General features: G+C 42.5%; 1 protein-coding gene and 2 long non-coding RNA genes across 3 annotated transcripts in view; 1 reads left to right on the forward strand and 2 right to left on the reverse strand.

Annotated features, from left to right (window-relative positions):
• Positions 1–318: 318 nt before the first annotated feature.
• LOC135974069 (uncharacterized) lies at positions 319–16136 on the reverse strand. The gene is made up of 4 exons (XR_010591197.1): positions 15274–16136; positions 12157–12242; positions 2415–2533; positions 319–414 (listed from the first exon to the last, which is right to left on the reverse strand). It is a non-coding gene; the product is annotated as an uncharacterized LOC135974069 (long non-coding RNA).
• Positions 16137–18506: 2370 nt separating this feature from the next.
• Positions 18507–19815, forward strand: LOC101939898 (uncharacterized). The gene is made up of 2 exons (XR_255425.2): positions 18507–18834; positions 19656–19815. It is a non-coding gene; the product is annotated as an uncharacterized LOC101939898 (long non-coding RNA).
• A 1671-nt stretch (positions 19816–21486) lies between these two features.
• The window catches only part of PRKAR1B (protein kinase cAMP-dependent type I regulatory subunit beta), a 128064-nt gene continuing 125302 nt past the window's right edge, over positions 21487–24248 (reverse strand). The window contains exon 11 of the mRNA XM_005289159.5: positions 21487–24118. Coding sequence (XP_005289216.1) covers positions 23946–24118 — 173 coding nt within the window. The 3' untranslated portion in view covers positions 21487–23945. The remainder of the gene's footprint in view (positions 24119–24248) is intronic.

Genomic DNA, 24248 nt, shown 5'->3' on the forward strand with positions numbered 1-24248 from the left:
AGAACTAAAGGAAGGGCTGGAGGCAGCAGGTGAGACTTAGGACAATTTTAAAATGGCCACCAACCAACTGGCTGCAGCCACTCTAATGATTTGATTTATTCATAGGCATTTCTGTGGAACCTCATTGCTCTGGTATCCGAGTGCCTGACAAACATTAATGAATGAATTTTAAGTATCTAAAACAAGTTTACATTTTTGTAATCAAATGTGAAAGTTAATCCTGCCAAACCTCCCAGATTAATGTACAAATTGATTTCAGTTTGGGGATTTGTCTGCTTCTTAATCATGTTAAAAAAATAATAAAAACATTAGTCACCTGTTTTGTTTGTTCTTCTTTGGATGGCCTATTTGTTTTACTGAAGGCGGAAGGACACCAACGCTGAAATTTACGGGGCACATTCTGTAACAAAGGCTCTGTCACAAAGCAGATGCAAAATTACTTAGAGCAGAAAGCATCATGGCTCCAGAAATAGACCATAAAGAGCAGTCTCAGAGAATAGGATCCCAGGTCTTTCAGCAACAATCCCAAACATTTATAAAAGCCATGGACAGTCTAAAAAGCACAATCCGGAAAGCGACATAGGCAAATGGCTTTAAATAAGGAGTGCATTTAAAAGGCAGCTCACCCACTTCTTAAAAGGAGAAAGAAGTCAGACTTTGAACACTCATTTTTTTGGCCTATGTTTTAAGATGGCCTGAGGCCTGTCCTCCCTCTCCAGGGGCTCATTGTTTGGTTCTTCAAAATTTGCTCCTGTAGCTTTGACACTGCATAAATAAATTACATGCGCAAATCATCCTACCTACCGGTACTGTTGACTGCCTGATTTGTTCCTGTAGTCACATAGAGACAGGCTCAAGGTCTGCAGCAGGTTTATGGGCAAAAAAATTACAAGTGCACAGTGTGGAAGGTCACCCCTTTTAAAATGTGGCCTGTGACAAGGGACCACACAAGAACTGAAGAGAGCAAACAAGGACGGTTTTTGCCCTCATCCAGTTGTAACACCTATGGAATTCATGCCGCCCTTTTCAGATCTTACTTTTGGGCTCTTCTGTTGGCCTATTTGTTCTGGACTGAGCTCTGTGTTTATTATTATTTTGCACAGCATTCCAGATACTTTCATGGGAGACAGGTACTTCAAAAAATCACACATGCAAATCAATTGAAATGTTTTGGTAAGAAAAAGTGATCAGTAAGGTGGAGTCCACTGAATTTTCACATGATCTATCCAATGAATGTACAGAGACCCTCTGGTCTGTACAACCTGTTCCGGTGCCTGTATTTTAAGTCAAAGTGTTTATGGAGATGGACTAGTGTCTTTTCTAATGGGATGGTTTCTGCATTCAGAGCCTGATCTTGTGCCATTGAAATTAATGGGCATTTTGCCATTGACCTCCATGGGAACAGGATCAAATCCTTGTTACATAGAAATCTATGGGCAGGATTTGTATAATATGCAAATAATATTTCCACTCTAGAGACAAGGATAAAGGATCCTGGTGGATAGGAATCACTACTGAGTGACACGAAGTTCACCTTCAGGACTGAGTGTATGAAGTGGCTGGGTTGCCAGACTGGATAGTGAGATACATTGTTTGGCATTAAACCAAGTTGTTTGCATAGCAGCACACTATTTTAGTGGTATATTAAGCTGTTCCCTACTCCCCTTCTCCACAGAACAATGGAATGACAGCAAGTCAAACTAACATGCCTACTGGAGAGATCTATTAAAAGTGCCCTGTGTTTTGTCATTGATAGTTAGCGCATTTAGCTGAATACCTGTAAGAGTGCCAACACAGTTTAAGGTATAAAATATAGTTATAGGATGTAAATATATCTTACTCCCTGGGGCCTGATCCTCCATAGTTGTGCTCCTTGTGTCGTCATTTATACCAGTGCAAAGTCAGTGGGAAACACCATCATTCTCATTTTGATTTGAATCCAGGATGTAACTCAGCCCTGGTATCTACCATAACACTGCAATATTATTTCTTATTATTTGTATTTTGGTAGCACCTGACCCAGCTCAGGTCCATTGTGCTAGGCACCATATAAAAACAGCAGGACAGTTCTTGCCTAAAAAGCTAAAGCTGCAAGTCTAAATTCTTACTCTCCTGCATCCATGCTACCCTGTAACTCAGCAGAGCTACACCATCCATACGTGGATAGCCCCACTGAAGGAGGGACTGCACACGTAAGGGCTTGCAGGATCAGGTCCACAGACACCAAATTAACAGGGACAATGAGCATTTTCATGGAAGTGGCTAATTTGTGGTGAGCTGGAGATGTTTGTCGTGACTGTGAAATTCCATAGTTGGATCTCTGGCCCTTTGATCCACTGATCCTAAGGCAACATGCAGAGATGGGGGAGACAGTAATTCAAAGGATACAATGACAACACTGCTGTGCATCTTACCACTACACAGCTCCTTTTTGGAAGCATATTTTGGCTTTTTCTTAAAGCCTGGGGGCCTGATTCTCAGCTGGAGTAAATCAATTTGCTGTGGCTGAAGATCTAGCCCCAAGTTCCCAATCCTGCAAAACAGCACACGTTTAACTCTACTTAAAGGAGTATCCCCATTGGAATCCCTCTGCTTAAAATGAAGTATGTGCTCAAATACTTTGCTGGATTGGGGCCAACAACAAAGTCCTTCTGAAGGTAATCTTCTCTTAATCCATCTTTCTAGCTGTTGTGAGCTCTCAAATTATTACATTGTGGGTAATGATAACACTGCCCATTTCAGTCCAAACTACAGACACACAACACAATACATAATAACAATGGCCCATGTGCCGTCAGTTCTTCGGCATTGAATTCAATGGGGCATTCTGCGTAAGAACTGCTGAGTCACACAACTCAATAAGAATAAGAATACTTTGCCCCTGTCTAGTATCTTACTCAAAGCACTTTCTGAATCCAACACTGCTCCTTTATATCCACTTGACAAGCTGGTAATCTGAAATACAAAGAGCCATGTAGGCTCAGATGTTAACATGCATTTAGGCATTGCGGCACTCAGCATTGTAACACCTAACAGATTTAGGAGCCTAAAATCTCATTTTCAAAAGGCAGGCACTTAGGAGCCTAATTCCTATTCACTGTCATGGGCCCCATTCCAGACCCTTGACTCCACACACTTCTGTTTTTCATAGCGAAAACTTGAATGGATATTCCGGGGAGTGTTAGGATTGCCATATCACAAAGTGCTGTTAACAAACTTGTAAAGAAGCACAAAACATTCAAACCATTTCAACTATGTCACATGTGGTTGTCTCGATCCTTGTTTCTTTGGTCTTGTGGCCTGTGTTACCTATTTATAAATCAGCCGACGAAGCAGCATAGCTGAAAGGTCAGATATCAGAAAGGATACATTCTCTATTCGGATCTGCACGAAAAATGGATTTCCTATTTTTCTGCAAAAGATGAGCCACCCCCAGCATCCTCCCTTGGCTTTGTAGAATTCAGCATTTGTTCACCTTTAAATGGGTGACATTTGACTAATAGATCCTGCCATTGATCTGCCTGCTGAATTCCTTCCCTGTTGGAAATCAATGAGGAGAGCGGTGTAAAAGTCGATGGGAGGATATGACCCTTTAAGCTCTGTCTGTGTTTAACTGTAGTGTGATCTCTCGTGCTCCTGAGTGCTTTCCATAAGCAGCAAGTTATCCTGGAATGGGAGCGGATGATAAATAATTCTGTTATCCACATGACTGAATTCTTCCATGAAACTGGGAGGAGGCAAAGCACAGGGATGGCTCTGCAAGGTTTGAGGGAATAAGGCCAAGGGAGGAGATGGATGGGGGAAGGCTAGTAAGATGCTACAGTTACCTTGTGTTAAAATAAAAACATGAGCAAAGAAGCAAGGGTTAAAAGAAGAAGGTCAGAAGATAACATAAGTCTCTCCCTAAATCTCTGCTTTGCATCTCTGGCTATGGGCCCATGCAGAGAAGTAAAGGGATATAAAAGTCCCTTAAGACCCTGCACAGGCTACCTGTAACATGGCAGGGAGAGTAGCTGTCAGGGGATTGTTGCCATACCGTGCAGATATGTGCAAAGTGGGCAGAGTCTTCTCCATCCCCAACATGCTAGCCAGCACATCTAAGCCAGTGCAAAGGGGGAAGTAAACCCAGAAAGGAACTGGTACAACTTACTTCTCATGGAGCAAGGGGGGAAAAGGGAGTGAATTGTGAGTCTCAGTCCATGCTCTGCCTCTGGCAAAACACACCTGCATGCTAGCTCTTCCAGGGGCTGGATTGCAAGTTGCTTATGCAACCTTTAGCTCCTTGGGATACTTTCTCCTGCATGTCTGTAAGGGGCTGCAGCACTTCTCAGTATTAAATAATGAATAATGATACACTTCAGTTTTATTGCTATGATGTTTTCAATATAAAAACAAGACAGCAAACTGTTCTTTTCTCCATAAAATCCCATTCTGTAGCAAACATGTAGAAGCCAATTCTCCTCTCCCACCAGTATAATTCCATTGACATCACTCACTGCAGTTACTCCAGGTTTACACCAGTGTGATCAAGAAGTCCTTGGTGTCTAGGATCTATAAAGACAGAAATCCTCTCAATACCCTACATAGGATAGAATAGAATATTTAGGGGTCAGATTCTCTGCTGGTGTAAATGGGTGCAATGGAGTTTTGCCTGTTGGTCGAGATTTTGGGCTTATGTCTCTGTTTCACCTCTGATGTGTATAATTCCCATTAAGGTAAATGGGAATGATGCGTGTGTTGAGAGAGCAATAGATGCTTTATTAAATAATGCAAAATCACTAGGACTTGTGTATCTTTCCTGGGACACCATGCCAAACTGGCAGGTGGTTTCTTCATCAGGCATTATATTAACACCCTGCTAGGTATCTTTGATGGCATCTGTTGCGTTAATGATTGTGTGATGTATAATGGCTGCTGTAGCTTGCAAGGTTATAGGCAACACACCAGACACTGTGTGCATGCATTTCAAATCGCTAACTACACTCCTGTTTATAACACAGTCTATGTCTCCCATTTCTTCTTTTCTACTCTGTACCCATTCTGTTTCTTTCTTTCCATTCCCTTCCTTCCTCCTCTCCCTACATCTATAATCCTTTGTCCTGCCTCACTTGCCTTCCTTGCTTTTCATTCCCAAATCTCTGCTCAGCTACCAGGGCCGCCCAAAGAATTCAGGGGGCCTGGGGTCTTCGGCGGCGGGTCCCGGAGCGAGTGAAGGACCCGCTGCCAAATTGCCGCCGAAGACCCGGAGCGGAAGAAGCTCTCTCCAGCCCAGCTTTCTGACCTCATAACCGCACATTCCCCAACTTCTATGTTCCCCATATCTTGGATTCCTGGTCCCGCCCTACAGTAGGAGTTTGCTATTTCATTTCTGCTTTCCCAACTGTCTGGAATTCAGTTTCTGTTCCTCCCTCTAAGTCCCAGAGTCATTCATTCACCCTAAATGTCATCAGAAAAACCTTTTGCTATGACTAACTCTCTGTATCGCATCTTGCAATTCTTTATTTTGGGCTCAGAGAGCTCAAAAGTGGCTGTAAATTCCATTTGAAAAGCCCTTACTTCATAATGGGGGCTAATCATTTTTGGCATTTGGAAAAGAAGTGAAATGGCTGAGATGGGAGACCAGATGGCTCGAGGGACAGGTAATAAGATCAGGAGGCTTTTACTTCTGTGTCACTGCTTCAAAATTCAGCTTTGATCTTCGGTGACCTATGGGGTCTCAGTCCAATTTCTAGCATACATATGTTCACATCAGAAAAAACACCCCCATGACATAACACCTTTGGCAGAGAGGCCCAGGACTAAAGAGGCATGAAGGCACAAATTACCTTCTCGGCACTCCAGGTGGTCTTCCCAGAACAGGATTAGAGCTCAATGGCAGAATGGGCTCAGAGTGGCACTCGCCATACTTTGCCTGCTCTGTGGTTAGGGAAATTCAGTTTCCAGTGCTGTCAGGCTGCCAGCTTCCACAGGGAATACACTTCATTTTTTTTTCAAAGTTAACTTTCTCAGCCATTTTTAGAATAGCTAATTCTCATAAGGATTGTAACTACATACACCAAAGACCTAATTCTGATCCCACTTATGCTGGTTTAAAGGTCTGATCCTGGATCAGTTGATGTCTGGGAGGGTCTTTCCATTGATTTCAATAGGTTTTGTAACAGATCCTAAATAAGAAATAATCCCATTGAAGTCAGTGGAGTTATAGTAGCATAAACCCAGTGTGCGATCAGACTCTAGTCCTAGGCACATGACACAAGAGGCTGTAATAGATCCAAAATGTCAATTTATTGTGGCCAATTCACTTTCACAGCAGAGTTTTTATAATTATTTTTTAATCTAGCTGCAAATTAAGAAGGAAGATGAATGTACACAAGACGAGGCAGCATTACATGCTACTAAGGATCGAATGTAAGTGAATACAAGACAAGCCATTCAGCCTTGATGCTGAATTTTGTCCCGTTATTATTCTATTTTGTCTAAGCTGTACGGTAAGGGTGGCATTTGAAATCTCTCCCTGCAGGATTTAGGTGCAACAGAGCAGATTAAGGGGGATTTTCAGTATTTTACTTCAGAGGTTCCTTGGCTTTTGTCAGTTTCCAACATTTTCACCTCTGAGGGGATACGTCATGTCCACTGAATCTTCTGATCCCCATTTTCCCCTTATCTCTCTTCCCCCCTATAAAGGCTGCATCTCACAGCGCCCTTCCCTCATAATGAGGAGGGCTGGAGTGTGAGTTCACCAAGCCAAACCCTGCTCCTGGAGTCATCTGGAGGACTTGCTAGAGAGTCGCACAGGTGCTCTGTCACCCAGCTAAGGGCCATTTCCAGTGATCCTCGCGGGGACAAAACTCCCAAAGGAGCCACCGAGTCAGACAGGTTGTTTAATTGGATAGTTTTAGGCTGCTCTCTTCAGGAGCCTACACACCTCCCGTGTCAGTTCCATTTCATCTCCTTTGCCCTCACTCAGGAGTGCCCTCTCTTGATGCCCACACAGATCCCATGAATGTTAATAGCACCGCGGTGCATGCACCACACAAGGCATTTACAATGCCTTTGTATGTCCTTTCAGTCTTTTCATGCTGTACATAATGGGATAATGGTCTGCGTCAGACTATGTTTTTTTACCATTAGGAGTTGTGTTTGGTTTATCGCTATGTATCACGCTGAGAGCCAGAGCCGGCCCTTTCAACTGCTTCCATCCACACTGGCTACAAAGCCGCGCTGAGAAATGAAACTTGGAAAAAACCTTCACAACAACATGTTCTCCTCTCCCTAGGCATCAGTGTTGGGCACCGTTTTCCTGACACTCCTCCACTGCTTGCAGCAGAGTCAAAACAATTCAGTCTCATTCTCTCTGGCCAGGGAGAGATTAGCTGGAAAGCAGCCTCTCCCCATTCTGAGGGAAGAGGCACATTATATGAGACCATCTTTCCCAGAACTTTCCTGACTGGCTGAGAAAAGGAACCTTACCCCACCTTATACCACAAGACTCCTGGTCCCAGACTCCGAAGAGAACACTAGCATGGGGTTTTCCAGACACCAGCTGTTACCCTGGGACTGCTTCCTCTCTCCCAGCATCTGCCTCTGTCGGTCCCTGAGTCTCTGTCTGCTGCAAAACGCCTGGAATGGGGTAGCCTGGCCCCTGAGATTTACCCTTCTGGGCTTAAAGGGCCAGTATAACCCATTACAATCTCTCTCTCTCTCTGGTTTGCATATATGACTGCCATTATATGTCTTTATAAGCACGGATATAAATTTGCATTTGCCTTTATTTTGATTTAGTGCCATCAGCATTTGCAAGTTTACCTGCGTGCGCTCTCTCTTTTTCTGTGGGTCATTTATTCAGAATAAAAAAGAGGAAAAGTCTTTCCTACTGACCCCTATTTCCCACCCTCCCCCCACACAGGCGGACACACTGTTAACTGATCTCCATTGCTCAGTTTTCTATTTTAAACCATGTATTTTATCATTTCCATGTCCTACCCTGAATCCTTAAAGCTCAGACTTTCAGCTGCAGGCTCCAGGCAAGACTTTCTGAAAGATCAAAATCAATTATGTCGTGTGTATTGCTGTCACCAGCCTTCCCAGTAGCTTCCTCTTTCTGCCGCTATTTTTGGAGGATTAATCAATTAAAATAAGGCCTGGGAAAGCAATGGTTAAAGGGACACTGCAGATCTCATTTAGGATGGAGCCCGCTGGACAGCCGCAGTGGAACAGAGTTCTTTACCTGCTTTTTCTTTTTTTAAGCAAAAAAGGAGTTTTGTTGCTTTTTTAAGTGTTGTCAGAAGAGGAATTTTTCTTTTGTAGCCAATTCCACATACTTTTTGTTAGAGGAGGAGATTGGTCCGAGGGTTTTAGCAGATGCTAAAACAGGGGAAGACTGGATCGCTTTTGGTCACATATCAAGTGAATAGGAAATAATCAAAAATGCTGTATTTAAAAAATGAGTTTAACAGCAGCTTGAGGCACACACTGTTCAGTAGAAAGAAATGTCATTACCTGTGCACCACTCAGCAGAGCAAGTCATTGGGTGCAATGTTTTTAACGTTAAAAAGGCAAAGGCTTTTGGCTACCATGGGTTGATGCAATGCTGCTTACAGCATTCCACCTCGCCTGCTCTATCAGAGGTTAATTCATGTGACTCTCATAGGGCTCAGTCAGGACTTTGTCACAAGTCCTGTGTAAGGTTCTTCCCTTACTCCAGGGGGAAGGAATCTGAATCAACCTTATCCCTTGCAGAGATGACTTCCCTCTCTTTCAGCTGCTCTGTTGTGCTCACTGGTGTGTAGGGGCATGGGCGGAGTCAGAGCACAAGCCCCACCCACTCCATCCGTTTTCAATTTTTTGATGACAACTCAGAACATTTTTGCCCAAAGTGGACCTTTTTTCACAAAAATTTCTATTTGGTCAATAAGGTATTTTGTACTGAAAAAGAAATGGACGAAAAGAATTTGACTAGCTCTTTAAATGACAGGGTGAGTTCTGTGCGGTGATTCGGGGGGGGAGGGATAGCTCAGTGGTTTGAACATTGGCCTGCTAAACCCAGGGTTGTGAGTTCAGTCTTTGAGGGGGCCACTTAGGGATCTGGGGCAAAATCAGTACTTGGTCCTGCTAGTGAAGGCAGAGGGCTGGACTGGACTGGACTGGACTCAATGACCTTTCAAGGTCCCTTCCAGTTCTAGAAGATAGGATATCTCCATTAATTTATTAGCCTATTATCTGTATACACAGTATTGGGGACAAAAGCCCTAAGGTAGTGGTTTTCAACCTGTGGTCCATGGACCCTTGGAGGTCCACAGGCTAGGTCTAAGAGGTCCACCAAATAAAGGGTCAGATCCCAGAAAAGGCATACCGTTTTTCTGATCAATCAAAAGTATGTGAATATCCCCATCTACAGGTCAAAACCTGGAAGTGTTGTTGTTACCATAGAAACCCGCAGTTTAGTGCTCTTTTTTATGCTGCATCAAATGCCGTGCCAAGCCCATGGAACATTTATAGTTGAATTCTGTTCAGTTTTCAGCCTAAGACATCTATGGTAGGGGTCAGGAGACCACACATTGAATTTCCAAAGGGGTCTGCACCTCCATTTGACATTTTTTAGGGGTCTTCCAATGAAAAAAGGTTGAAAACCACTGGCTTAAGGGAAAGTCTTGGAGGAATTTGAGTTCTTGAAAAGAATCGCTTGATGCCAGTATGCTGTTTGAGATCCTAATAGATTCAAAAAGCAGAAATCATGGACTAAAATTCACTGCTGGTGTAACTGTCTCAAAATCAGTGGAATTACACCAAGGCTGAATTTGGCCCTATAGAGTCAAGATGGGGTACAGATTAGCTTGAAACTCAAGATGAATGAAATAAGGGTATTAATTGCTAAGGTCAGCAATAAAATCATGAGTCCATTGCCGAGGAAGCTGGATACATTTCTGAAGAGCTAAGGATAGAGCCATTAACTAGATTGACGGGGGTAAGGTGATGAGATAGAGGTCGACTGGTAACCTTTAAAATCATCAAGGCAGGCCACATATGCTCTGTTATCTTCCCCTAGCTGTTCAGTGTGTGCGTGTAATGATTGAAAAACAAGGCCCTTTCTGTCTCTGCAGAAAGAGGAGCAACAATGTAACATTGCATATTAGGGAAAGGCCAGACATAAAAAGATAATTGAAACTTTCAGCTTGGCAATAAGGTGGGATAAGGACAATAAATCTTTAACACACACTGAGTTATATAACGACGGAACTGCTAGCACTGGCCAAAAGGGCTCTCTGGCGATCTTCTCGTTAGCTGGGCAAGTTTTCCTTGGTTTAATTTTTATCCTGAATATTGTTGCTTTACCCCGTGTGATATCCTTACAAGTCTGTAATTGTACTGTATAGGAATTGGGTAGTATCTCATCCTCATTGCCAATTGCTGGGTCTTTATTCCCTACACAACATTAAGAATATGCCGACACTGTTGAGTACCAAATAACTGTGTTTACTGCCTACAGACAAACATACATGACCAGCTACTTATAAACACTGCTATTCTCTTGGGTTCTGGTGGCTTCAGCTATAGAGACAGGATGGCATGCAAAAGGGCTCCTGAACTACTTAAAGAGATACTATCCAATTCCTATACACGACAGCAGGGGTAGGCAATCTATGGCACACGTGCCAAAGGTGGCACACGAGCTGATTTTCAGTGGCGCTCACACTGCCCGGGGCCTGGCCACCAGTCCGGGGGGGCTCTGCATTTTAATTTAATTTTAAATGAAGCTTCTTAAACATTTTAAAAACCTTATTAACTTGACATACAACAATAGTTTACTTATATATTATAGCCTTATAGAAAGAGACCTTCTAAAAATGTGCAAATGTATGACTGGCACGCGAAACCTTAAATTAGAGTGAATAAATGAAGACTCGGCACCCCACTTCTGAAAGGTTGCCGACCCCTGCTCTACAATAAACTATTGTGACTCTGAGTTACTCGTGATGTAAACAAATACAAACGAAATGGTCAGCAACATCCCACATCAATCCCAGCATTTGGGAAAACAGAGGGCGGGTTGGTTCTCTCTTTTTATGAATAGTCAAAATGTATGAGCAGAGCTGGGGGGGGGGGACAACCTATTGAGCTATTTTGTTCATTGTATGAGGAAATAATGGGGAAAAGTTAAAGGCAGGATTTTCAAAGCCTAACTCTGCTCTCACTGAAGTCAGTGAAAGTCATGCTATTGACTTCAGCAAGGGCCGAATTAGGCCAACTGTGAGTGCTTTTGAAAATCACGCCCCAAATTTCCCACTGTAAGAGAATATCACACTTTCCAAAATTACAATACAGAAGGCTTTCAATACTTTGGCTTTGTAGATCCTTCTGAAATAAGACTATGTACCATGTAATTGGCACTCTAGCCAGCATTTGCTTGGGTAACAGTTACTCATGCTGGAAGTAGGATTTTCCTCCCACCCCCCACCCCCCAAAAAAGGTTCATCTCTCGAGACAGGGGATGCAATAAACCACATCAAAGGGCAATGCTCCATTTAGTCTTGCCAAGGAGGTTTCTGAGACCCCCACTACCCCTATGTCTGATTTAGATTCTACAGATCCAGACAGCCTTTCAGAATATTAGACCAGAGGCAAAAATGGGGAGGAGACAGATTTTTTTCTGTCTGTTAAAATCAAAGGGCCTGATCCTGCAACTCTTTCTCAGGCAAAACTCCCACTGAAGCCAGTGGGAGCATAAGCCTCATTTTCCAGCATGGAAGAAACACATGGTCATTTTAGGCTGGGCAACAAACATGTAATGATAAACTATTTGTTGGTAAAGCAAACTGTACATGCTTGGGTCCATAATGCACTGTTATCATCAAATAATTATCATAAGCCTTGGTGGAGGCCATGTTTTCTTATGTGTTTGTACAGACCCTACCACACTGGGGCCCCAGCTTGACATCTCTGGGCATTACTGCAAATATAAACATTACATTGTATAAATTAAATAATAAATTGCCAACCATTCAAATGTTCGTCTTCTGATAACTACGGCTGCTACAAAACCCAGCCCTTTTTCTTTTCTGCGTATAGTAATTTGATTGTGATGATAAATCACCATCAAGCATTTCAAGTTCCCAGCATTAACACAACAGAGAATAACAATATCATTTCCTCCTTTACCTTTGGATGACAACACATATCAGATGGTGGATGGATGATCTAAATATGAATCATTGTTTCTCCAACCTAGATTCCTATAACGTAATCTAACAAAGAGAACAGAAACCATATCAGAAGTCATTTAGCAAAAGAGTGTGTCTGAGAAGACTCTAGAAATCTCTTATTTTAAACAGATTGTCGCTTCAATAAGAGGATGAAATGGTGCTCATTATGCTATGGGTGGGAAGGGGCTCGCTTCCATATGGAAAGGTGGTTTCTCTTTTCCTAGGTTCCTAACAGCTGTTTTCATTGTAACTAGATGCTCCACTGATAGCGTAATAGACACAAAATCCTCCGAGACACAACCCAAAGCTTCACGAGCCCCGCCTCACTCTTTGGGAAGTAACAGTAGAAGTGGTACTGCTCTGTGGGCCTACCTGGTCCTCCTCAGACAAAGCCACCATGATGAAAGGCCCACACCTGATCAGTGTCAGACACTCCTCTAAACACCACGGTGTAGGCATGCTGTGATGCTGCTGCCAAAGGTTATGAAGCACTGGCTTTTAGGCTCTGCTCCTTCAGAAACTGCATCTTGTGCCTTGTTTTTTGAAGTGTAAGCTCTGCTCCTGACACCTACTGCACATAACCTCACTCCCCTTCCAGCTCTTCCCCCTCACTGCACAAGGTCTGCAGATTAAATGAGATTTGGCACCAGAGCACGTGTCACAGCAAGAGAATTGTACTTGTTGACCTTTAACTCCCTGCTCCAGAGAGCTGCACGATATTCACACAGGGATTTTTTGCCTCCCTCTCCAATTAAATTTTGTATTTGGAATACAGCATACACAGGAGCTTTCATACAGTAGAGTTACTGGCATATGCAGTTCTCTTAGGGGTCAGCTACAGGGTCTTTTATCTCATACACTAAAGAGTTCTCTATACAGCCGGTGAGTCAGTGAAAAATCCCACATCTGCAGGAAAATGCACCACTAGTCTACAAAGATTTCCGCATTTTCTGCTCTCGTAGGAAAAATAGACTTGCCAATGAATGGCTCAGGTTCACAGTCCTGCTGAAAGTCCTGGAAAGGTGAAGTCCCAAAATATTAAGCATTTTCAGCTTTCACATTACACCCAACTCTTTATGGATTTCTCTTTCACAGGTGCCACTCAGTTGAGGGACCAGTACCTGCAGAAAATGACTTTGAACAGACCAAAATCATATTTATCCGCTTACAAAATGTGAAGCTACTGTTATCGCTGGTGTTCCAGCCCTAAGGCTCAATCCTGCCTTTGTGGTAGCCGCGTCCTGCTTTCACAGGCATGATTTGCATCTAAAGCTCAAGTCTGATCTAAAACCATAGAACGTGGAGCCTCACTGACTTGTACTGGTTATTGGTATATTGGAGAGGTTTGCGGACTAATGCGTGCTGCAGCGGGGGAGGAGCAGGCACAACACCAGCCAAGTATAAATGTCCTTGATCTGTTTCAGTACATTAATGAATGAAAGAGAAAGGGGCCAGGAGGTGTCTTGCTGCTCCCACACTGGCTATGACATCATCCAAACTACCTATACTCCAGCCCAGTATCAGAATTTCATTGGTCTGTGAAGATTAGCAATGGTCTGCTGTATGTCTGTGGCCCTTCTGAATGTATGACCAGTTAGATTTAACTCCCATAGACTTATAAGGGTTAAAGGTAATGCCATATATTAATTGTAAAGTAGTTTGCTCCAGATGTTTAATAAGGGCTCAGATCTGATGAGCGGCCTGGAAGTTATAACGTATGAATGATGCCCATGGTCTCCAAGGCAAAAAACAGTCAAGTTTTGGTAGATTGCTAGAATTGTATTAATTTACAAAGGTAAGATCAATTAGTAGAACTCATCAGTTTCTCATAATTAACCTCACCCTTAATAAAAAGGTCTTAGATGTCTTGTTCCAGTAGCCTGATTAGGGAAAAAACTGAACTGTAAAGTTCTGAGAGAAAGGTAATTTGGTCATTTTTATTGTTGTTATTTATTGAAGCATTTTATAGATTACGAGTGGGATTTTTTAAAAGCACAGAGCCTTTGTTCAACTGATCCTATAAAATTTGTAGTAAAATTTCCATTGATTTCTCTGGGAGCAGTTAGATTAATGCTTAGAGTTTTTGAAAATCATACTCTATATGTATACATGCTCCATATTACCCACGCTGCTGGTAGTTATGTCATCATTCGCTAAAATGAATTTAAACCTATGGTCTAGTGCAGATTTTACAAATGCATTTTAATAATCCCAGTCAATTGTACTCTATACCAAGCAAGCAGCTTCCCTCCGTTTTAGGTAATAGTAACTGCCTATTTCAAACTGTTAACATGCTGTGTTATAACTGTACAACCCATCTGCTTAAATTAAATGCTTTCTTGAAGACATTTTTCCTTTAGTAGGTTTTATATTACCAAATGTCGCATGTCACAAAGTAAAACCACTGTTGCAAATATCACCTACCATTAATCTTAATATAATCCATGGTAAATATTTATACACAAAAGACAAGTGGCTGGATTTGTTTACATTTTGAAATCACTGAAGAAGGGATTCACTGTAGATTAGTTAGCTAATCTGCCATAATCTTCTTTAAAAGCAGCTGAATATGAATTTTATTTTACTGAATCATTTTATCCATACCTACACAATGCGAAAGGTTCCTTATCCCATAGGCTATAAAAGAAAGTTGCTTGCATTGGAGAAGAGCCATGAATCTCTTCTCTGCTTTAAAGAATGGACAGCTAGAATGGCTGGAGGTAAACTGAAATGGGCATTCAGAGGCATGATCTTTACTTTTATTTCTTGGTTGTAAGGTGTGAACTATGAGCCTAACTCATCATTAGTAAGACACTTGCAATACGTTATCATAAAAATGCTCATTTCTAATTTATTTTGTCTTGTTTTGCCCTCTATTGCTTGGGAGATGCTGCGATGAGCCCGTCTCTGCTAAAATGCTCATGGGTTACCAAGGGAAGCTTCATGCTGTTTTTTCTTTATTTTCCAAAAGTACAGGATAAATAGGATTCCCCCACCACCTCCCAATCAATTCAGATCTACTCTCAAGGAAACTGTAATGCAGGAGAAACATAAGAAGTTTTCAGCTACTCACCACATCCCAGAACAATCCCTCAAATGGACTTAGGCTCCAGAAGGTGACATGTCCGGCTCCCCTCTGCTGCAATGGCTGTAGCGCTAACATGAGGCCTTCTAGGATCAGGGAAGTCCAGAAAAAATTGGGCCGGAGATCGAGGCTCAGAGATCTGACTACTAAGGAAAAAGTAATTGACTTTGAATGTCAGTGATAAGACTCGTGCACAAAGAGGCCAAGGTTGTGTGAAGCGGTGATGAGAGATCTTTAGATCCTGTTGTGTATCCTCTGCATGTAGAGTACAAGGGTGTTGTCGGAGAAAAAGCTCTACTTCCACAGTGTTTAGTGACAGGGAGAGTTCTGCAAATCCAGGCGTAGTGCAGGGAGTTGCTGTGATCGACAACAAATGTGGGCTCAGGTGAGGTTAAGCGCTTGCCATAGCCTGACAGCTGGCTGGACGACAGTCCCAAGCCTGTTGTACCCCCACTCCCTTTTTCTCAAGTGTGCAGAGGGAAAGGGGCACAGTGAAGGTGGAGAGTGGAATTGCCTGAGGTGACATGGGTTTAAGTGTGATCCTCATCACACTAATGAGGCTGCATTCTTCCTTCTTGGGCTGCACTTGCTACCAAGCAGCTGTACTGGGATAGCTGTCGGCAGAGCTCACGTTCGTGAAGGAATGGCTTGCCCTGCAGATCCCGCTTGCTTGCTACTTTTAATCTTCTGCTTATATGCACTGTGCTTTGCATTTGTCGGTGTTGTGCAGGATCAAGCCAATCCAGTAACCATGGGCCAAACCCTTACCTCACAGCACAGCTCTGCTACCACGGCTGAGTGCTAGTGCTTTCTTCGGGGAACCAGGGGGAAAACTCCTCCCTCATCTTTACAAGTAGGAATCAGAACCTCCAGGCATTAAGAATCAAACTTGGCGAATGAGTCAACTAATCATCTTTGCTGCTCTCTCTGGCCAAGACACTGCTACTTGGTGACTGTGCAGTAACCTTTTTCATACTACACAGGCTAAATACTAGCACATTATTTCAGCGTGGGTCTCTGAATAATACATTCAGCTGTGTTCCTTCCCCCACCTCATCCTCAGCAAGGCCTTCATTAGCTGAATGCGGTGGCTTGGTTCCAGCAGCCACAGCTGCTGTCACTGCTGCAATTCTTTAGCCTTGAGAAAAAGCATATACAATTTAATATGCTCCGGGCATAACAGCTTTTCTGTAATGAGGAGGCGGTTTCTTTACGGCTATTTTGATGGGGCAAAGTTTACCCAAGCACAGGTTCCACTACATCTCGTCAGCCCTTACAAATATGCCTTTGTCGTGCCAATTCTCATGCTCCTCGAGAACTGATGGAAACTGATGTTCCAAAAAAAAAAAAAATCCTGCTCATCTGATATTGTCCTGTCTTATTTCATTAAGGGCTAAACTCTGGGCTTAGAGCCTAAAACCCAAGTGCCAAGGGAGGGTCCAGTGCTTAGCTGGCCACGTGTCCAGGACAGGATACATTGCTCCTGCCATTTAATAACAGAGTTTCCCACACTGGGCCATCACAATATGTGGTGGGGGCATCTGACTGATTGTCTCAGTAGGAGCAATATGCGGGATGCTGCTGCTGCTGGCTAGCACTGGCTGCTGCTGGCAATTTACAGCTTTGCCAGGTAGACGAGCAGCCATGTCTCCTTCCCAGGTAGCCATACCCACCTTGCAATCAGAGGCCAGGCCTACCAACACGTACTTTTGCACCATGACAAGGTGCCTTCTGCCCAACTGTATGACCCACCGCTTGCACCTGGATTTTATGCTGTATGCAAGAGGAGGGTCACAACAGAAACTGATTTTTGCTTGAAGCCATGGGCTTGCAATCATTGTTACACAGGCTAACTTGTGTGGAGCGACAGACAACGCTCACATTTCAGATTAAGGGTGGGGGCATAGTCCATATATATATAATATTGGAAAGACTCAGACAGTCTTCAGCTGGGGCCAAATCCTTAGCCCAGTGCAACTTAGCTAGCAGTTCCCCAGAGGGAAGGGGAAAAGGAATCCCACACGCCACCACACTGTTAAAGTGTAAGTCTGTTGGTTTCTCGCTTTCTTTCTTAGTGGGATTGTGAGGGATTTAGCCAGTAGCAGACCATAGCCTGATTTGAGGTCTGTGCTATTTTGTCTTTGGACCACAACTCTAACTTAGAAGAGAAAACCACTCGAAAGCTAGTTAATCATCCCATTATCTTAAACACATGGTAATGTAACAGAGTCATTCTGCAGTACAGTCCATATAAATTCCACACGTATGAAAGAATGTAAAGCAGCTATTGTGCCCAAACTCTTTGCAGGGCCATTTCACCATGTTCACGGTTTATCTGGAAAATACACATGCATGGTACTGTACGTCGTATTTCACTGCTATGCACCATGATGTCTTCTAATGGAACAATCACCATACTTGTAGTCTAAGGGCAATACAAAAGTTCTTTCAAATAATGACAATACATTTTCTGTATAAAGAGGATAGGGAGTAGCCACTTCCCTGAAAGGCATTCAGCTTGATTTCCCTAGAGCCACTAGCATACACATCCACAGCCAGCAACAGCAAGCAGTGGTGAGAAAATCCCTATCTCATCATCCATCTATAGTTTCCAGGTCTAAGTGCGAATTCTTGCAAAAGACAGGAAACTGTTCTCACCCAACGCTAATGCAGTCAGCTAACCTTATTTGGATCTGTTTTTTTGCAAAGAGGATTCTTTTTCATTTCAACCAAAATAGCAAGTAAAGTGGAAAATGTAAAAAATATGGCACTATCCTAATATTGTAGTGACTAGAGATTATGTAGAAACACTGGATCTGCCAATTCATTCAGCATTGTTGGCATTTGTAACAAGATGGCATGTTGTTGTTCCATGTTTGGATATGTTCTACACTGGAATATGAGCAGTTGTCTTGGGTAATGCAATTTTTGGGGGGTTTTTCCTTCATGAAAATTCATGTTTTTAAAGAGAAATCTGCAGATTTAATTTAAACTTGAGTAAATACAGGAACGTGGGTTACTTGGGCTTCCAGTTGATGTAGACTGTAGACTCTTCCTTGATTCACATACTCTCAGTTGTGCTGTCTTAACTTAAAACAAAAGCAAAAAACGGTTCCGGAGAAGTTAGAGAATTGTGACGCCAAAATTGATTACCTGTGTAGTTCTAGTAGGCGACCCTACCGTATAGGATGAGATATTCATACTTTGCTTTGCATTTGCAGCTTATGAGGATGCTGGCAAAGTGCTGCCTCTTTTAAAAAGTTGAATCCAGACTGTTAGACATCAGCAAGATCACTCTGGTATTGGAATCTAACCAAGCACAAAACATCCTCAGCCTTCCCGGCAAAGCACAGATGGCTGCAGATGCTGGTGCTGTGGCTAGCCAGCTTTTTCAGAGGAAAGGCCAGTTTGTCGTGCAAGCCACACTCCTCAGATAAAACCCTACTCCCCAACAAGAAGCTGTGAAAAAGCCCAGGTGGTGAAGAGCTCAAGCAGATGAGCTCCCATGACTCCCAAGTTTCACAGTTGGATTCTCAAGCCCATACACACGTACGTACTCAAGGCCAATGCACACCCATTGTCCCCCAGGGCAGTGAGATCTGCAGGAGTTATTGCAGCTGTGATCACATCCGTGAGAGCTTGTGGGCAGGTGTGTGTATTTTGGGTACAGGGTGGGAATGGACAGACTCCGAATTGCCAGGATCACTCTGAAAAAAGCATGCCTGGGAGTTTAAGGTGGATTGTGGGGAAACTCCATTCTGACCCTTAAATGAATACGCTGCTCTTTGATTAGCTGAAATATATAATAGGCATGCTCTGTAAAGCAGTTAGCAATCAATGTGTCAGCAAGAGTACAGCGAAACATTGTCATCCTACTTGCTCGTACATCCAGACACCAAAGTCAGTACAATAGTGATATAGTCATCACAGTAAAATGACCATAAAATCTATGGCTATTTTTACAAGGCATGTCTTGGTTTTGCCTCTGCACTTATAACAAGAGATAATATTTCCTTCCTCTGACATTACACATAAATGTGCATTGGGGTGAAACTCACCTCTGTGCCAAGGAGGCCACCACCAGGGCTTGGCACCACTTAAGAACTCAAAAAAGAACGTACAGGATGCATAGGCCTCGTGCTAAGATTCTGCACAGGGATGTATTTCACCCTTAGGTGATGGCTATACTGGAGGTGTAATTTCCAGCTCAAGAAGACAGTCCCACGCTAGCTGTGATTGAGCTAGTGTGCTAAAAATAGAAGCATAGGCTCTCTGGCACTGCCCAAGTACAATCCCATCTGAAACCCTAGTGGACATTTGTTGCAAAAAATCCAAACATGAAACTAATCAAAGTTTTTTATTATCCTCAGAAAACTCTGGTTCTCCCAGACATCCCCACCACCCTTGATGGCAAAGAGTCCAACTCCGTTTGGGAGAAAAAAGAAACTGAAGATTAAAGGGTTTGACACAATTACACAGTTTTAGGGGCCTTGTACACCGATCTGTAGAAAGCAGCATACATTTCCAAAAGTACATACATAGATCATACAACAACTATAGACTAAACCACGTTCAACCATGTATGTCTGTTTAAAAAAAAATTCTAGGGTTACAATTCCACAGGAAAAAAATCCTCTACCATCTGTACTGGAGTACTGCTCAAATGACTATGGCATAAACAAAGCCAGCCAAAACAAGAATCCTGGGAGTGACTCATAGATTTAAAGGTCAGAAGGGAACATCATGATCATCTAGTCTGAATTCCCGCACATCACAGGCCACAGAACCTCACCCACCCACTCCTGTAATAGACCCCTCACCTCTGGCTGAGTTACTGAACTCCTCAAATCATGGTTTAAAGACTTCAAGTTACAGGGAATTCACCATTTACACAAGTTTAAACCTGCAAGTGACCCATGCCCCATGCTGCAGAGGAAGGTGAAAAAAACCCAGGGACAATGAGAGGCGGTAAGATCCTCTTCTGGGAGCATATGATAGTAATGCCATTCTGGAAGAAGCTCAGAGAAAGCGGTCACTTCTGATTACTATGTAATGTGAGTAATTCTCAGGAAAGATGAATCCTTGCAGCCTGAATCATAGCAAAGGGGAGAAAATAAGATACTCCAAAATGGTAAGGTGGAAAGCCCTAGACACAGAGGAACCACCCATGATCCCAGTGTATGTGGGACATCACAGAGAGGCATCAGAGTGACTCTTCATGCTGCTCCTCACTGATGGCAGAAATGCTGGGTGGCAGGCTGGAGAACCCGCCCACCTTTTAGGGGATGCACAGGGAGCCCATCTGATACTACAGCCAATGAGCTGCTGGTGGCAGTGGGTTACTGAATAGCTGCTCCTCACCAAGACACCAGGTTAGACGGGCAGAAAGTTTCCTCTGGCCCCTCTTAGATGTCCTGCCTAAAGGCAGTTCATTTGGGGGCCTTGTCTCCGTTGGGGATTTGTCCCGATTTCAGCCCCCAGGACGGCTAGCTTAAACAGGGTAAACCACTATACTCTGCCATTGGCATGGACGCAGCTTGGCCTGAGATGCTTCACTGCTGCAAAAAGTGGCTCTGCCTGTCTCCACTAGGGATTTGAACGAGGGTGCCGATACATAGGTGGCTGGCCATCAAAAGGTGTGGTCAGCACAAATCCCCACTGCGGGCAAGGCCTTGGGCTTTGTACGTGTTGGGGGAAAGAGGGCAGCATTTGGCCCTGAGAAAGATTTTCCGTCCAATTAAAGCCCTGATTCAACAAGGTATTTAAGCCTATGCCTCGCACATGGGCAGTCCCATGGATTTCAGTCCTCCTGGCTTAGTACAGGGTCTCTAAAACTTCAATGAGTCTGTTCACATATGTAAAGTTAGGCATGTGCTTAAGCACCTTGCTGATTTGGGGCCTAAATACCCTAAATACTCAAGTACAGCTTGAGGGAGTATGGTGCCCATTTGCTTATATAACATTTAAGCATGAGTTTTTTCCCTTACTGAGTGCAGAGAGAAACAGAGCAGTCTCCCTTTCTGTACAGCATTGGGATTATCTGCCTCTTCCCTACTCTGATTGTTTTTACATTACATTACCCAATACATTAGTCTGCTCCCTGGGTTTTTTTTTTCCAATAGAGCTCAAATTTTTTATTACAATATTCAGATTTTTAAATACAACAACTTCCATTGTTAAGAAGTTCACAAGCGCCACATATAACGTACAAGAATTTTATTCATACCATGATTCTGTCGCATCATCCATATCAAATATTACAATACTCTTTAAAATGGAATAGACTGTTCCCCTTACATCAAAGGAATTCTGCTGTTAAATGGTTACGTCTTTTCAGATTGTTTACAACAGAATTGTAATTCAAATCGGATTTTCATTATCTTTAAAAGTTCAAAGCAAAGTATCTGTTTTGTATGTGTGTATATTTAACTCTCAACAGTGAGATTAATACACTCAATGTCTAAGTAATGCTGAAATGTTTCCTGCATTTTATTCCAAACGCTCACAGATTTTTACCAATACAGCAGCAGAAACGCAAGAGATAAAACAGCATACATGAGTGAGTGGTAACCTTTACATTTTTTTTTTAATTGCACAGAATAGGAAAATACAAAAATGGTTAAGCAAAGAATGAGTTTTTTACATGAATGTACGTGTCTGGTGGATTTTTGTCTATATAAATGTTTTGTCATGAAATTGCAAGTTGGAAAACAAAACACTTTGACTGGTCACATTTCATAATCCATGCAAGAAGCATAACACTCATAATAAATAATAGTAATAAATAGAGATTACTGGGATCACTAAAAACATACTGAAATCAATTAAATAGATTGAAATTATGATAGGCCTGATCCTGAAGTCCGTGGATTTATGTAGCTCAGCGAAGATTATTCTGAGGGTTGTAGTAGTGAGCCCAAGGAGTTTTCTTGATGGGAAAATTCCAAAAGGAATTTTTGTAAATTTAGGTTAAAAGAGCATAATGAACTTTTTCAGTTTTAGTTAATTTAGCCATATTCTTGACTAGCCCCTTTGATTTAAAAAAGGTTCTGTCTGCCTTGTTTAATTTGTAATTTCAGCACATAATGAAGGAAGGATATTAAAAATTCTTACTGTCATCAAATAGGAGGATGCTTTAATAAACAGAGAAATATGGCTTTACCATAATCAAAAGGTGTATTTATGGTAGTTGGATGCACTCTTTGCCACAGTGATCAAACTGAGTTTTCCTTCAATGGAAAATTTCCCCAAAGGAATGATCTAAAATGTTCAAATCTTGGAGGGCTGCACAGCAGGCTAAGGCCTGGTTCTGCAGAAAGCCCTACACAAGAGGCAGGTATCAGAGGGTAGCCGTGCTAGTCTGACGAAGTGAGTATTCACCCACGAAAGCTTATGCTCCAATACATTTGTTAGTCTATAATGTGCCACAGGACTCTTTGTTGCTTTCTACACAAGAGGGTACCTGTGCCTGTGCAGAGCCACAACAAAGTCAGTGGGGCTGTGCCCAGGGGCAGGGGTCCAAGCACATGCCGTTCATTGCAGGATCAGGGCCTGACTAGTCTCTTGCACAGTGCTCGTCTTTTTGACAAGAGGCAGCATAGTAAATTCCGGGATGATTCGTTTGAAAGTATATGTCTGGCTTTCGAAAAACCTCGATCATATACAAAAGCAAAGGTATTTTAACTGGAGTAAATGGACTGTATGTAAAACATTTTCATACCAAACTACCATTGAATATCTTTGATGTGCTTTCTAGCATGATCGCTCAAGCTTTTTATATACTATTCAGAAAACGCTGATGATGATATTTTGGTGTATAGAATGATGCTTCAAAAGTCTTAGGACCTGATTCAAAGCCCACTAAAGTCAATGGAAAAGCTCCTATTGACATCAGTGGGCTTTGGCTCAGGCTCTTAGTTGAAAAGGCTCAGGGCAACCCACTTTGGGAACTAATGGCTACACTTAAATGCTTACAAAAAAATCCCCCAAACACCTGGAAATCTTCACTTTCAAAATTGAAATGGAGCATGGCCAAATTTATCCCTGGTGTAACTCCACTGCCTTCAAAGAATTTGCATCAGGGACAAATCTGGCCCAGTATATTTAACAGACAAAATGATTCAAAGTTCTACTCTTTCTTGGAGTATTGGAATGATCAAAATCTTCCTCTTGCCTTCCCCCTCAAATTGTGCAACTGTCCTTTGTCATGCGGTGTTTTGTAAACTTCCCGTAACAAGTGAAGAGCATTTTAAACTGAAGGGCAGAGGGGGATGTATATTCGTAAAAAAAATTGACAAAAGATGGATAGGACTAACTTTCAGGAGACTAAGCTAAAATAAATGGAGAAATAGAGACTCAGATGTATTTTTAAGTAGCTAAAAATGCACAATGAAAGTATTTTACAGGGTAACACAGAGCAATCTTACCTGGAAGCCGAAAACCTAACCATTCATAAACAATCCTAACAGCTAGTCTTATCCAAAAGCTTGTTGTCCTACTTTAATGACACATAACATCTGACTTTATATCCAGTGCATCAGACATAGACAGAAAAAGACACATAAAATGCACACTTTTTTCTCTTCATAAAGCTATTGAGCTGCACAGGTCAAATTTAAGTGCACAGGGTCACACAAAGGCAGCGTTCCCAAAGGAATAGCTTAGACGGTAAGAGAAATGAAACTGTTGTATCTCTGAATGTTTCTCTTCAGGATTTCAGAACAAGGACCAAGCACTCGTTCAAAGCGAGGACGATCCAGCTTTACACACTTCAGTGGCCCACGTGCCACTACAGTGGCTGCCCTGGGACGATTGAGCAACAGTGCTATCTCACCTGGAAGCAGGAATAAATATACTGTCACATAGTCTCTGTTTCCTTTTCTTCAGTGTGCACTAGAGATATCATACATTCCTTAACAAAGATCTTGATAGACACTTTACATAATTCGGTTGCAGATACTGTT

Source organism: Chrysemys picta, chromosome 10 (assembly GCF_011386835.1).
Source record: "Chrysemys picta bellii isolate R12L10 chromosome 10, ASM1138683v2, whole genome shotgun sequence".
Lineage (NCBI taxonomy): Eukaryota > Metazoa > Chordata > Testudines > Emydidae > Chrysemys > Chrysemys picta.